Source organism: Mercurialis annua, linkage group LG5 (assembly GCF_937616625.2).
Source record: "Mercurialis annua linkage group LG5, ddMerAnnu1.2, whole genome shotgun sequence".
NCBI lineage: Eukaryota > Viridiplantae > Streptophyta > Magnoliopsida > Malpighiales > Euphorbiaceae > Mercurialis > Mercurialis annua.
In genome coordinates this window covers 54,935,984-54,952,073 of record NC_065574.1, presented here as the reverse complement: position 1 = coordinate 54,952,073, position 16,090 = coordinate 54,935,984, and the positions used below count along the sequence as shown (strand labels likewise).

The following is a 16,090-nucleotide window of genomic DNA, read 5'->3' as shown; positions in this document are numbered from 1 at the left end:
TTTTATTCTTATAATTAAATAGTACTACTTCTTTGGAAATAAAATAAAATTAAGTAGTACTTTTTTTAATTATTTCATTTAAATATTATTTTTAAACATTTTAAGTTACTATTTAAATATAATTTACAAAAGATGAGATCCTTAATCATTGAGATTGATTGCTTTCGTAACACTAATTTAATTAGTAGCTAAATTGCAATTATCAAATAATCATTTAAAAATAGCAATCATAGAGGTTGATTGATTGAGAAAAGTAAATAAAATGTACTCAAGTCTCTTTTTGTTCTTATATAAATAAAAAATTATCTTAATTAAATATAAATTATGTAATACTATAGCTTTTCGTACCTTAATTATTTGGGATTTAGTAGTAAATATTTTATAGGCATTGGCAGAATCAGAATTTCATTTCAAGTCAAACTAAATTTTTATTCAATTTTTGACCTCTAGGCATTTTGAACTGTTAAAATAGACACATAATTTGATGTGTCAAATATAAAATTAATAAATTCGAATTTAATTTTAATGGATTTATGCTGAAAATATGTCAATCCATTTATAACATAAAATAAATAAATTATATCATGAGTTAACTCACAAATCCATTTGACCAGTTTATAAATTATACTATTTATTATAACAAAAAAATGAAAAGGTTATAAGTATAACTTTATAAAATGTATTTATAATGACTTATAAAATTAAACTATTTATAATAATAAATAAATGAAGAGGATGATTTTAATCCCCTTATTACTTTCTGAAAAAGCGTATCAAATGGGGCAACTAGTGACGTTAATCTACCAAACACATCTTCTAAGCAAATCATACCACCAAATTTCTCGACGGAGATCATTTTCGTCCATTAATTAATACATAAATAAATAAATTAATAATAATAATAATAATAAAAGTTGATTCTCTTTATTTTGTTACGATCATAAATAGTTTTTTTAGTTTTTATTTATTATTATGGTTAAAATCAAATATTATATTTAGTGTTAATTGCAAATTAAATTACGAACTAGCGAGATTTACAATTATAACGTGAATTTTAACACTTGACAATATTAGTCACCAACTTTTATTTTACAAGTCAAAACATTGAGTTAAAAAAAACGCTGACATAGACATTATAATAAACAATCACGTCAACATCTTTACTATTATATGATTGGTCAGTGTTTCGGTTTGCTAAAAAATGAAAATTAATAAATGACATTGTCAAATCTTAAAATTCGTGTTTAATTGCAAATCACGCTGAAATTTTTAATTTAATTTGCAATTAACCATTATTTTTATAAACTAATAATAATTGATCTATAAATTTATTATGATTAGTGGCAGAATTAAAAAAGTTAGTATCACTCGATATGTCATTTGGCTATTTTTTAAACCTAATAATATGATGATTGATTGTTTTTTTCAGTTAATTTTTAGACCGAGCGATACGTTATTTATTTATTTTTTTTTTTTTTTTTTCAGACGACATGTCAATTGGATCAAACTTTTAAAAAAATATTACTAGATTCTAAAACAATTATTTGGTAATTATGAATTTCTAAAATTTCAAAACCGGGATGGAGCGATCGCCTCACCACACCTTATTCTAGTTCCGTCTCTGATTATAATATAAAATTAAAAATAATTTGGAGTTTAATTTTTTATATGGATTAATCAATTAATGGATATAAAAAAGTCTCTCCCAAGTCACAAGAGAATATACTCTTGTTTTATTTTTTTTCTTTTTAATTTCTCTAAAATATACAAAAAAATAAATAAAATAATATAAGAAGAAGAGAGGAGCAGGAGAAGTGGAGGAGAAGTTGCCAAAAAGCAAAGAAAGCTCAAAACTTTGGCCTCTCTTTCATCTCCTCTCATCAAAATTAAAACCAGAGAAATTATCTGAGAGAAGGAGATGGAGACAGCAAACCCTAGAACCGCCCAAGCAGACCCAATTACCAGTCAAAACAAACGGATTAATGTAATAGCATCTAAGTTTCCTTTGAGCTTTTGGGAGATGACGGTGGCTGTAATTGTCGTTCTGGGTTTCATTTTTGGTCTCTTGGGTGTTTATTTAACCCTGCCTCCTTCCGATTATAGCTTCCTTAAGCTCCCTCGTACCCTTCAAGATCTTCAAATCCTCAGGTTTTGTTGCTTTTCCAATCTTTTTCTTTTGATAATTGAAAAAACCGAGCGTTTCGGGGAGGAATTGAACCCGCGACTTTTGCAGAATGTTGTCCGACGCTTATACCATTTGAACTGTAGCTCATTGGTATTGATTTGGGTTACATGCAAGTTTAGATGTGGATTAGAAAATTTATTTTTTGGTTGCATGCAAGTTTAGATTTGGATTAGAAATTTGTATCTGTGTATTGTTATTATATAGCTTAAAATTGGGTTTTGGTGGTGTGTGGTGGTTGAATTTCGAGTATTTGATTGTACATTGTTCATGCTGAAGCTTGATATAATTGTTTTATATAGTTTCTGTACTCCATATATTGTATGATTGTCATTGGGATTCCTCCAATGCAGGTATCAATAGCTTAAAGTGAAATTGGTTTCAGATAATTGGTTACCCATTTTTTTCATTTTTATTATCTTTGCCAGAAGATTAGTCTTTTAGCTTAGAGATACTTACTTATTGCAGTAGAACGCAATGCCTCGTTGTATGGCATAAACCGTAAATCCATTATAATTACTTGTAGGCATAAATTGCGACATAACTGATTCTTTAAGTGCCACAACTGTTAACAGTCGAAACATATTATTTTTGGAGTTTTTGAAGCGTTCAGAAACAAAAACAAAACTGATTCTTTTTCTATGTTATGTATAGATTGAGTTATAATCTGTGATGCATTATTTATATTTATGTTTTATTGTTTTTGCAGAGATCACCTTGAGAGCTACACAAGTGACTACACGGCACAGGTCCTTGTGGGATACTGTGTGGTTTACATCTTCATGCAAACTTTTATGATTCCGGGGACTGTTTTTATGTCATTGCTTGCTGGTGCGCTTTTTGGGGTTTTTAAAGGTGTGGCCTTGGTTGTGTTCACCGCTACAGCTGGTGCTTCTTCTTGCTATTTCCTTTCGAAAGTTATAGGCCGGCCTCTTGTATTCTCTTTGTGGCCTGACAAGCTGAATTTCTTCCAAGAGCAGGTGATTCTCAGCTTTGTTTTTTCCTAGGTTGAATCGACAAATTAATTGGGATAATTTATACGTTTTCTTTTCAGGTAGCCAGAAGAAAACATGGCTTGTTAAACTACATGCTTTTCTTAAGACTAACACCAACTTTGCCAAATACATTCATTAATGTTGCTTCACCAATAGTTGATATTCCGTATCATATTTTCTTCCTGGCAACCTTTATCGGACTCATTCCTGCAGCTTATGTCACTGTCAAGGTAAGTTTAATATTCTTACTGCAGTGCTTACCTTATTATAGTGCTGAATATAAGCAAGGTTTTTGTTATTAACCTAATGACTTAAATATCAATTTTCCACCTGAATTTGTACGTGATGTCCGATTAGTACGGAAATTAACTTTATTATCAAATTAGTTAGAAATATATTAATTACTATCAATTGACCCCCTAAATCCTGTGCGCGCATCTCTGGTCCACCGGTGAATCAGAAGACATTTCTGATCAAATTAAGAATAATTGACTAACTTTTGGTCAGTCTAATTGTAAAGTTAGTTTCAGGGAGATGCTGATGTAGATTTTCATATGTATTAATTAAAATTTGTGTGACAAAGCTGATTGTTGTGCAGGCTGGTATAGCTCTTGGTGAATTGAAAACGATGGGGGATTTATACGACTTCAAGTCGGTTGCCACTCTATTCCTTATTGGAATTGTCTCTATCACCCCTACATTGTTGACCAAGAGTAAACCATAATGGGACAGAAAGAAGAAGTTGTTTATGATCCACAGTGTTTGAGCAGCTGTGTAAGCGCAACTTCATCTCTTGCAAATCAGCTTCAAAGAAATGCAATATGCAGCTCTTCCTGTTTACGGACTTGATAGCTGATGCTGCAGACGTCAATGATGCTTTTCTCGAGAAGGTTCAACTATCGACAAGTTCTCTTCGTGGCTTATGCGAGCTGTTAGGAGTTGTTCGGATGGAGGGTGGTCGAAAAATGTATATTTTCTAGTTAGAGTAGCTACGTCTTCAGTTTTCTGTATCAGTGTAGTAATGGCAAACCTTATGGTTTCAGTGTTCTGTTAACCATACATGGTGTATGATAACCAGTTTTTAATCTTATGAATGAAAAACAACTTTAGCAATGAAACCAGAATAGTTTTATTCTATTACTTTATATTATAACTAAATTTATCAAATGAGTTATATGATATATCAATTTGATTCGGTTTTTGAACAACTGTGATGATGATAGTCATCCCATATAAAATGTTTAATTTGGTACTTAGGTTATGTTTAATTCATAAAGTATGTAAAGAATATAATAGTTATTCTATATAAAATGTTTAATTTAGTTTGTGGAATACTTATTTTATGACATTTTTATTCTATAATTGTTAAATTAACATTCCTTCTAATAACTCAAAATAACTATTCCATTACGTATTTATTTCATTTCATGAACCAAATATAACCTTATCAGTTCCCTTAATTCTTTTCAATGGTTAAAACATGCACAAATCGTCTCAAGCCTGCACTTAATTTCATCTCAAACAACAGCTGTATAATTGAACAAAGATTGAATGTTATTGCATGAAATTGTCGAGATCTTACCTTTAAGACTACCCTCTTCTATAAATCAATAAATTAGCCAATAAATAATAGTTGTACAAAGATTTATCAAAGCTAGATTTCATGAGCTGATGACTTGAAAATTGCGTAAATAACATAGTACAAAGTCTCATTTGGGTGTTTTACTTTCTAAATCTTTTGGTCTTCTTCTCCATGTTGGAACTCCCTGGAGTCCGACCATCCATCTTGCGCTTATGCCCATGTTTTACGGCACTTCCATCTCTTGCTTTAGCTTTTGCATTTCTTGCAGCAACAGCTGGTCTCTTTTCCTGACGCTGCTTTTCTCCTGTCTGACCGTTCAATTTTCTCTTGCCAGCCCCGCTGTTCTTTGGATAGAGTTTCTTCTCTGAACCAGATTTGCTAGCGCGTAAACCCTGGTAGGAAAGAGAAGCCTTTGAATTTGACCAATTTTTACGGTCAGGAGTCCTAGATTCCATTGACGATTTCTTGTTTGGCATTCCAGCTTTCTCCGCAGAAAAAGCGTGTTTTCTTTTCAATGGTGTAGAAGTAGAATCTTTCTTGGCATAAGATAACCTCAGCTCTCGCTCTCTAATCTTCAAGTTTTTCTTTCTCAAAACCAAATTTGCAGCTTCCTGCAAATCATTACAATCAACAGTCAACACAATGAAGGGGTTATTATAAAACAACGATGCTGTATAAGAAGATAATACAACTTTAGAGAAGTTGCAGCCGAAAAAAATACATCTAAGAATTCTCAAGTTCAATCCTGTGCCTACACTGTATTAACTAGTTCGCTCTGCCTGCATGGATTACTTAGTAAATAATACAAGAAAACAGAATAGACTCCACACAAAAAAAACAGTCATTTCGAAAAAGCTGTTCTGCTGCTGCCTCATACACTACTGTTAGATCCAAGATGGTCATATAAAATGGTTCTGAAGCAAGGACTTCTTCAATCAAATGCATCAAATAGACTGTTTTCCAACCAAAAAATTGCAATTGTTCATTGCTCAAGGTTACAGCTTCAAGCTTCAATAGAATTTGTATTAGTAAATAGCTACAAAAAGGACGATTAAGGAAAGAGTGTCGTTAGATCAATAGATCTGCCAAAGTTGCTAAGCACTGAATTTAACGATATTCTGAAAGGGCAAATTTGTTCTAAGCTTACATGCAAAAATGTGAAGCATCGAAACAGCTGAACTAATTGCAACAGGAAAAAAAATGACATTGTAGAAAAGAGGAAACATTCCAATAATCACATATGATAAAACTGAGCATCCCCATAGAATTTATTGCAAGTGATAAATAAGAGCTAGAGAACAGGTTACCATACCCTTGTTTTAAGTAATACATAGGCAATACCCTTTCCAAGTCCTAGATGAGTATCTCTAATAACTCGAACAGCTTCAATGCTACCATTGAGATCTTTGATACTACAGAAAAGCTGATAAATTTCTTCATCCTGCAGAAATAAAATTAAAGGCGGCAAGTCCAAATTAGAACTAGGAGGATAGAAAAATAAGACGTTTAAACAGGTAACATGGACAAAGAAAAGATATACGGATGCTGATTAGTGATTACCTTGACATCGAATGGGAGGTTACCAACAAAAATGGTTCTTTTGCTGTCGTAGAGTGGAATAGAATCACCCTTCAACTTCTTGCGAGGTGGACAGGCCCTGTCAACGCGAATGTGATTTCCTCCGACCTAATATTCATAGATGCAAACAAGCATAATAGGTCACATTCATTAATTCTACACTAATCATTAAAGCACAATTAAGTCAAATGTTTGTTTGTGAATGTTTGCATGTCAATACGTGTGGACAATATAAATAATTGTAATTTACTCAAAATCTTGGCCAAATTTAAAACAAAAACATACCACAGACATATTATGGACTAGAGCAGCTTCAGCGGATTGCTCTGTATTGAAAACGATGTAAGCATGTACACTGCAATACAAGAAAGTAGCATTATTAACGGGAAAAAAACGAAGAGATCCTACACAACATCAACCATAAATAACAAATTTATAGCTCTTATAGCTAAATACCATTGGCTAAACAGCATAAAGTATACAGAAAGTCAAGTACATAAAAACCGCAACAATGTCAATACCTATCAGCAGAATCATTGATTTTCTTCAGTATAACAGCCCCTTTTCGCGGTATCTTAGTCTGCACAAGCACAAAAACACGTCAAGATAAACATCACAACCCACATACATCAACAAATAATACAAAATCAAACTAAAATACCGACATCCATAATGGGCACGGAGCGAATCCTGACAGACTCAATCTCCCCAAATTGGGTGAACTCTTTCATTAAAGCCTTCTTCTTCAATTTCAGAGGCAAATTACCAACAAACACCGTTCTCAACAGCTTACTTTCATCATCAAAACCCTCCGCGTCTTTCGAAACCAACAAATCTTCTTCGACATTTTCCGCCTTTTTCCTCTTCTCCCCAACAACAGGAGGAGGGTGAACAACATTATTATTCCCATCTGCTAATTCTGGTACAGAACCGTATTTTTTCGCCTCGTAATCGCCCTCAACATCGTCTCTTTTCCTCTTCTTCTTCTTTTTCTTGCCATTGCTTAATTCCTCAATTGGGTCAGCTTTCTGGGGTTTTAATTTCTTGGGTTTCTGATTGGATTTTGTAACTTTTACTTCTGGTTCTTGAGGTATTGAATCATGGGGTTCTTCAGATTTTCTTTTGAAAGGGTTGTTATCGGAGAACAGTGCTGAGGAAATGGCGGCTGAGTTTTGATCGGCGTCGCCGAATAGAGTATTGAAGATGGTGTTATTGCTTGCCATCTCTCTCGAATTGAATTGCCTGAGTAGTTTATTCTATAATTATAATGTTGGCAAACCCTAATAATAATAGCTTATCTCGAATAGCCTGAATAAGTTTGTTCTGTAATAAGGTTTGCAAACCCTAATAATAATAGTTTATCTGTATTTCCAGGTGAAGACGACGCGGATCTATTAAGGAAAGATGGATCGGGTCGGGTGATTTAGAAGGACAGGGCCCAAATTATTTTGTCTATTTTTGGTAAAATGGATAATCCGGGGACGGGTGTAAACGAGTTGGGTCACTCGTAAGTTATTCTTAATTGGGTTTTATACATAAATTCCTTAAAACATGTCTCTTCTATTGTTTTTATCTCAAAAAATAATACTAATAAGCACTAATCTCCAAAAAAAAAAAAAAGTTTGCACAAATCTCTCATAACCCAATTTTTGCTGTTTCTATAATTAAATATTACAATTTTAACCTTCAATTTCTAATTAACTGTACTCTTTGTCATCATCAACGACAATACTCATCTTCTTGAAAAATCAACTTCGGCATCATCCACAACGACGGCCTGTGAAACTGATATAATATAATCTGCACTTTTCCGAGTTGCTGACGTTTTGATCTTCCGGTTTTGAATGGGAGTAAAGAGGCTATACTGTTCCGTTGTTTTAGATCTCGCATCACTGAGAATCTAATGCGACGGTGAAGAATTTTAGTGACTCTACTGTTCTTCAATTAATATTGGGTTAAGATGAGTAACTTTGTTGAAAACAAAGAGTAGCATCAACCGAAAACGAGAAAAATAGTTAATGGCAGAGATGTGATACTTGTTGTGTTTTTATTTGTTTTTTGATCTTTTGATTGTATTTAGTTTTACCTTTCAATCCAAGGATAGTGATGTCAAATCCACCTACCTGAAAATGTGAATGGAAGCAAACAAGTCAAAAAATACAAGATTATTATTTGTTTAAAACTGATATTATTGATCAGCTATTTATCTCGATGATTTCTCCTGAAAATAAAAGAAGTATTTTTTTTCTCAAGTTTTGTAGACACCTTTATAAATTTGTAATAATCAAATTTTTTCACATCTCATCATAACATACTAATTGTCAATATAAGAGCTACTTTAAGTTTGTATCTATATTTACACATATCTTTAAAAGACATTATATTCTAATAATACAAAAATAAAATTGTCGGAAAAAAATTAATTTATAATTTATAATTAATTTACTAAAATTTAGTTTAAATTGTTTTACTTTAAATTTAATATGTAATATTATTTCAGGTTCACGTCAGGTTGACCAAAAAGTTCAGTATGTAGTATTATTTCAAGTTCACATACGATTCACATCAAGTTGTTTTTCAGTTTTATAAACTGTCAATACATTTCACTTAAAAACATTTATTCAATTCTGATAATAGACTATATCTCAAAATTATCTCTATATAAAATATCAAATAAGATTGTGAAGAGCAGTAAGAAATTTTTTATAAAAAAATGGATTAAGGTAGTTTAGTTGATATAGGTTTATATCTAGTTTATATCAGGTTGCTTTTTGGTTTTATAAACTATCATATACATTTTATTTAAAAAAGATATTCAATTCGTATAAAACCTCAAAATTCTCTATATATAAAATGTCATTTAAAATTGTAAAGAGCACCAAGAAAAATTTGATTAAATTAGTTCAATTGATATAGGTTCAAATAAGGTTGATTTTGGGTTTTATAGTTTGTCAAATATATTTCATTTAAAAGAGATATTCAATTAGTATATTATACTAAATCTCAAAATTCTTTAAAAGTATAAAGAGCAGTAAGATAATTTGATTAAAAATCGAATCAAAATAGTTCAGTTAATATAGGTTCACATCAGGTTGATTTTTGGTATATAGACTGTCCAATAAATTTCACTTAAAAAATATATTCAATTTGTATATAACTAAATCTCAAAATTCTCTTCATATAAAATGTCATTTAAGATTGTAAAGAGCAGTAAGAAAGTTTTTATTAAAAATTGAATTAAGATAGTTCATTTGATATAGGTTTATATTAGGTTCACATCATGTTCATTTTTAATTTTATAAACTCTCAAATACCTTTCAATTAAAAGAGTTATTCAATTCTTATAATATAGTATATCTCAAAAATCTCTATATAAAATGTCAGATAAGATTATAAAGAGCAGTAAGACAAATTTAATTTAAATTTAAATTAAGGTTATATCAGGTTCATATTTGGTTGATTTTTTGTTTTATAAACTGTCAAATACATTTCACTTAAAATAGATATTCAATTTGTATATCACACCAAATCTCAAAATTCTCTTTCTATAAAATGTTATTTACATAAATCACTAATTTTCAGTTCATTTTATTAGATAAACACCTTTTGATTTCCAGATACAAGCAGTCTCTTCTTGTGTCTGCTAGAGTATAATACCCAGAAAAAATCTAAATATTATTGCCTTCTTTTCAACGCAACCTTTTGATAATATTATTTGAACCAAATGGACAAATATAGATGAGGTACTTTTGATTGTGATTTTTAAAACAAGTCCCACGGCTAACAAAAGCATACAAGTTTATTCTTTGTCAGTTCAATCAAATAAAACAACAGATTTAATTCAGATTATGTGTAACTAGTAACAATTTCAATATAAAAGAACAAGCCTGAGTAGAAGTCTTTTAAACTAAAAGCTAAATATGGAATTAACTAATGATAGCTGATTAAGCAACTAAAAGGTGAATTTGAAAAGAAATTGATAACCATTAAACATTCAGAAAAACAATAATAACACAACTCTTTTCAATGAGACAATGGAGGACTTGTGAACATAAAAAACATATATTGCTATAACTGAAGCTTTAACTAGATTCAGTATATTAGTGCTTGACTAAAGAATAGCACAAACTATCAATGAAGATCAATTTAGCAAACATCTGACTTCTACCATGCCTTATTCCTAGTCCAAATACAAATAATGTGAAAACATGCTATGCTTATTGTTTGCACTGGCCCAAAAAGAGCTCATATGGGCTAATTCAGGTTTTTTGAGCACAAAAGCCATCAACTATCCTTTTGTTCCTATCTTAGCTTAATAGTTATCTTTTTTAGTCATTATCTTATTTTTAGCCATTATCTTAATTATTTAGTTTAGTATTATCTAAATAAGAGATTGTATCTCACTAGATTATGTTTTTTATGTTAGGGTTTGTCCCCTATAAATAGCTAGCTTTAGGTTTGTATTAACTACAACTCAAATCAATCAAACAAATACAACTTTAAAGCCCTGTGCTTTTCTATCCCCAACCTCCACGGTTGGTTAATTTAGGAGTAGTTTTCAGTATTAATCTCGCCTGAGTTCATAGCTCCCAGATTATTACTGTTAGATCACGTGGTTAAGTGTCTTTAACCAAACAACACACTTTTCTGACTAAATTTCGGTTTAAAGCATACTTCCATACAGAACCCATTATAAATTCAAAGATTCGCGTGTCTGGAAATTTTCCACGCAAACATCTTTTGGCGACTCCACTGGGGACGTGTTATGGTCGACACAAGGACTGCATTTAAGAAGGAATGTGTCAAATTCAGACTCTTTGCAAGCTGTGGTGCGATCATAGTTTTGATCAAATCATGTCTTATTATTCGAGTCAACTATCGGCGATCATAGAGAATATGAGAGCCGAACGTGCTGCTATCCAAAGGGAGATCATGGCCGATTTTAATAAATTAAATTCGGCTATAAATAATCTTGCTAAGGTGTTAGGAGGCGAACAGATCAAAGAGCCAGCCTATGACTACGAGATCACCGAGTTTTCTTTAATCTATACTGAAGAGATTGATATTGTTGATGAAATCCACACCGATGATGACATCGACGCCGATCTTGACGTTAGTGATACTGAGACCGAAGAAGCTTGCATCAATGATGATCCTAATATTAGTATTAACCTTGATGATATCTAGGATGATATTTCTAGGCAAGTCAACGATACTGGGGGGCATGGGCGATCTCCATTCCTTTTAAGGGGTCAAATCCCATCGGATTTTGTACAAACCGATATTGCTGATGATGAAAACACCGAGAGGCAAGGCCGATCACCATTCGCCTTGATAAGTCATGCCGAATTGATTGTTAAGAATCTACCAAGGTATGTGTCGCGGTCAATGATTCATGGAAAATGGAATGAAATTTTCAGTCAAGGTACAACTTATTTTTTACTATATTTTCGGTCAAAAATTCAATATATGAAAGAACAGATTAAGCCGATTTATAATAAAAAGTTTCGCTTTAAATTTTGGACGATCTATTTAAAACAACCACGAAGGAAAAGAAAAGGTTGATCGTTTAAAATTGAAAGTAAGCCGATCACAATATTACAAATTGGTTCATGTTGTGTTAAGTGATCAGTTAAAAACGTTTTAAATAAGCGAAGGTGGCCGATCAACAATGACGTTATTTTTAAAAATTAAATTGATCGGTCAAGTGACGATCAATGCATTTTAAGAGTCCAAGTATTGTCGATTCAATGGGTTAAGAAAGTGGTTCAGTGACATTGAGAATCGGCCAAGTAAATTATTTGTTGAATGGGAAAAGATAATATGGTGACATGGCGATTAAAAAGAGATTCAGAGTTCAAAAGTAAGGGTTGCTTCGGTGATCAAAGACACGCGATAAAAATACGTCTTCTCACCTTACTTGACATTCAGCTAAAAAGACGTGGGGGGCATTGTTTGCACTGGCCCAAAAAGAGCTCATATGGGCTAATTCAGGTTTTTTGAGCCCAAAAGCCATCAACTATCCTTTTGTTCCTATCTTAACTTAATAGTTATCTTTTTTAGTCATTATCTTATTTTTAGCCATTATCTTAATTATTTAGTTTAGTATTATCTAAATAAGAGATTGTGTCTCACTAGATTAGGTTTTCTATTTTAGGGTTTGTCCCCTATAAATAGCTAGCTCTAGGTTTGTATTAACTACAACTCAAATCAATCAAACAAATACAATTTCAAAGCCATGTGCTTTTCTATCCCCAACCTCCACGGTTGGTTAATTTAGGAGTAGTTTTCAGTATTAATCTCGCCTGAGTTCATAGCTCCCAGATTATTACTGTTAGATCACGTGGTTAAGTGTCTTTAACCATAAAACACACTTTTCTGACTAAATTTCGGTTTAAAGCATATTTCCATAAAGAACCCATTATAAATTCAAAGATTCGCGTGTCTGGAAATTTTCCACGCAAACACTTATAAATATAAACCAGAACAATAACACATTAGAACAGACAGAACATGTTTCAAACAGATTTTTTAACAAAATAAAAAGATGGCTAAAGAATTTCCAAATCATCAAAAACTCATAAACCAGTGTTGCAACCCACAAGATTTAGGTTTTTTATTTTAAAAGAAGGCACTAAAATTTAGATTTTTTTAATGAATTGCCTAGGTGTAGAGACGGCAGGGATGGAGCAGCGGCAGCCGGAAGGAAAAAATAGTCCGCCAGTTTCTATAAATCTTTTGAACTCCAAATCTCTCTCTACCAATAAACAAAAACTCCAATATAATTAAAAAACATCAGCAAATCACAAGCAAAATTAAAATCAATTGAAACCTGTTATCACATTGAAAACAGCAAAATTAAATTCAAAGTAGAAATCAATGGCGGAACCACCACGGGCCGACCGACAAGCCACCGCCGACCATTTTTTATCGAACCACAAACCACCATGATCGGAGCAAATATCATCACCTGTTGAACCGACACTTTCAGTACCATAAACTCTAATTTCCAAGTCAAGGGTAAAATAGGTCTAAAATTAAAATGAGGTACAGCTAGCAAACGACTTTTTAAAAAAGAGAGATTTTTGCAAAAAGTATTTTTGTGGGTTACTAAAGTAAAGTTTTCAGATTTTGAGTTTTATGATGACATTTTCTCTTCTTAATTGACTCGAGAAAAACTCAAGATCAGCTAGAAAAAATTAACTATGCAATTTTCATCTCGAGCCGAGTTCGATATCAATTACTGAGACTTGGGAAGCTCGCAAGTCTAAATAAATTTTTTATATAATTTTTTTTATTTATATTAATTTTTTATATCTATACTTTCGAGTGGCCATCATATAAATTGATTAAATTATATATTATATAGTGAAAAAAATTAAAATACATAAAATAGATTTATTTTTTCATATTATTTTTATTAAATTCAAGCAAGCTCAAGAGATAGTGGCTCGAATATTGTTCGACTTCGTGATTAAAATTTTAAGCCCAGTCGAGCTCAATCTCGAGACTGTTTAGTACACTCGAGCTTGAGCTTGAACTAGTCCTCCAATTCAGCTCGGGTCGTTTACACCCTAGATCAGGGTAATTACATCAGGTCACCTTCTCTAATTGGTAGGAATCAAACACACATTTTTAAAGTTTATTAAAGAAAGAATTTGGAAGAAAATCATAAGTTAGGATTTCAAATTTTTATTTAGAGAGGGGAAGAAAATTTTGTTTAAAAATTGTTGTCTAATCCATATCAAACTATAGTCTTTTATGTTGAGTTGAGGAGGATGATGAATTTTTTCTTGTGGAGTCGGAATAACTAAGAATATAGGGGATATCAATTGGGTTAGATGGAAAAAGATTTGCATCAATAAGAAATTTGATGGGTTAGATTTTAGAAAACTTTACAAATTTAATTTGGCGATGCTTTCTAAATAAATTTGGAGACTCGTGACTAAGCATAATTCACTTTTATACAAAATTTTAAAAGCTCGTTATTTCGCTAAATTCTCTTTCTTGGATGTTAAGTTTGGAGCAAATTCTAGTTTTGGTTTGGCGGAATATACTTACGACTCATGATACTATAAGAAAAGTTACTAGAGTGAAGATCATGAACGGGGTTAATACGTGTTTATATTTGGTACGATCCTTGGCTTGTCGATTCATATTCAGGGCTAGTTGCTACTAAAATCTCCATAAAATTTGTAAAAAGAACAAGGTGCCAAGTATTTTCTCCTAATGCCAGGCAGTGGGATATGGATGTGATACGGGACATTTTTCGTGCCTGGCGACCATGATAAAATTGCTAGAGTTTCTTGAAGCTTGATGGAGTTTCAAGATGGCTGGTTGTGGATTTCGATGGTGAATTTTTTTTATGTTAAGAGTGTTGTGTTTTTTTATATTTTGTAAAGGTTCTTTCAAAATCCAAATTCCTACATGCAGGGTTTAAAGAGACAAAATAGTGCTTATAAATAGAAAAGTATTATAGGTTTATAAATGTATTGAAGGGTGAAAAATGGGCTTCCCCCTCCTAAAGAGTTGGGCTTGGGTGTTGGGTGTGGATGAATATTGAGTGGATTTATTCCGAAATAAGATTAATTTTTTTGTAGCCCGTAATTATTTTTTTATTTATATAATTAATTTGAAAGGCTTATCTGAGAACCCATATTTTAGCTAGTGTAAATGAATTTTAATTCGAGCCATTATTTTCGGAACAAACTTTTGACTTGGTTTTAATCCACAATTTTAACACGTTTTATTTTAACCTTGCACTATCTGATTTTCGGTTACTTTGAACTATCCCTATTTTATGTTTATGTTCATTTATTTGGTGATATAAGTTTAATTTTAAACTTTAAAATATGGTTTGCTGGATTAGCGGAGATACTCGATATATATCAGATATTAGAAACTGCTTTTCCTGCTCCTACTTCAATTAAGTAGAAGAGCTAGTTGTATCTTGGGATATACAAAAATATAGAGCGATGACATTTTTCTCACGCCTCGAGCTTTTATACACTCTGTCCTTACAAATTTTTTCAACAAAGAGTACCTATAGAGCTTTTAATTAGGGAGGTGAATATTAGGAACATTTTACGGAGGGTTTGTTGTGGATTTATTCTTATGGCAGTGGCTTTATCTCATAGGCATGTAGGGGTGTGTAAAAACCGAATTGAACCGAAAAACCGAATCGAATCAAACCAAAATTTTAATATTGGTTCGGTTTTTTGGTTAAAACAGTTTAATTTGGTTTTTGTCAATCTAAAAATTTGATATTCGGTTTTCAATTTAGTTTTAAGTTTTTGTAAACCGAACCGACCGAAAAACCGAATAACAAATTATTTTTTATTTTTTTTTGAAAAAATTAAAATTTATATATTTATTTATACTTTTTTAGTATTTATTCTTTAATAATATGTAATATATAAGTTAAAAAATTTATTATAATAGATAAAATATACAAATAACATATGTAAAATTATTATTAATTAATCGTTTTTTAATTTTTTATATTAAAAAACTGGAAAAAAATAATTAAAGAAATCGGTTTTTATTCAGTTTTTGGTCTATTTCGGAACCGATTCGGTGTTGGATTTTGGCCTATTTTCGGTTTTGGTTTTTTCGGTTCGGTTCACCGAACCGACCGAAACTGACCGATGCACAGGCCTATAGGCATGTCTTTGTTTCCCTTGAATGCCCTTTGTGTTCAACTAGACAAATAAACAAATATTCATATATTTAGTGAATGTTTTTATGCGTCAG

General features: G+C 31.7%; 2 protein-coding genes across 2 annotated transcripts; one reads left to right on the top strand and one right to left on the bottom strand.

Annotated features, from left to right (window-relative positions):
- Positions 1 to 1,798: 1,798 nt before the first annotated feature.
- Positions 1,799 to 4,295, top strand: LOC126682984 (uncharacterized membrane protein At4g09580). Its single transcript, XM_050378792.2, has 4 exons — positions 1,799 to 2,148; positions 2,892 to 3,162; positions 3,237 to 3,407; positions 3,776 to 4,295. The coding sequence occupies exons 1-4, from the start codon at positions 1,919 to 1,921 to the stop codon at positions 3,899 to 3,901; spliced, it is 798 nt and encodes a 265-aa protein (XP_050234749.1). The 5' UTR covers positions 1,799 to 1,918; the 3' UTR covers positions 3,902 to 4,295.
- A 460-nt stretch (positions 4,296 to 4,755) lies between these two features.
- On the bottom strand, positions 4,756 to 7,881 carry LOC126682738 (nucleolar protein 12). The gene is made up of 6 exons (XM_050378488.2): positions 7,003 to 7,881; positions 6,859 to 6,917; positions 6,623 to 6,692; positions 6,320 to 6,445; positions 6,072 to 6,200; positions 4,756 to 5,370 (listed from the first exon to the last, which is right to left on the bottom strand). Exons 1-6 carry the CDS (start codon positions 7,558 to 7,560, stop codon positions 4,900 to 4,902), a joined length of 1,413 nt encoding a protein of 470 aa, XP_050234445.1. The 5' UTR covers positions 7,561 to 7,881; the 3' UTR covers positions 4,756 to 4,899.
- Between the last annotated feature and the right edge of the window lie 8,209 nt (positions 7,882 to 16,090).

What these genes read in the sequence shown, in the direction of transcription:
- LOC126682738 (XM_050378488.2), bottom strand. Translation starts at nt 7,560, where the DNA reads ATGGCAAGCAATAACACCATCTTCAATACTCTATTCGGCGACGCCGAT. An exon ending in GCTCCGTGCCCATTATGGAT is followed by an intron (nt 6,918 to 7,002) that starts GTCGGTATTTTA and finishes GTGCTTGTGCAG; the next exon opens with ACTAAGATACCGCGAAAAGG. An exon ending in ACCTCCCATTCGATGTCAAG is followed by an intron (nt 6,201 to 6,319) that starts GTAATCACTAAT and finishes TTATTTCTGCAG; the next exon opens with GATGAAGAAATTTATCAGCT.
- LOC126682984 (XM_050378792.2), top strand. Translation starts at nt 1,919, where the DNA reads ATGGAGACAGCAAACCCTAGAACCGCCCAAGCAGACCCAATTACCAGT. An exon ending in CAAGATCTTCAAATCCTCAG is followed by an intron (nt 2,149 to 2,891) that starts GTTTTGTTGCTT and finishes TTGTTTTTGCAG; the next exon opens with AGATCACCTTGAGAGCTACA. An exon ending in CAGCTTATGTCACTGTCAAG is followed by an intron (nt 3,408 to 3,775) that starts GTAAGTTTAATA and finishes ATTGTTGTGCAG; the next exon opens with GCTGGTATAGCTCTTGGTGA.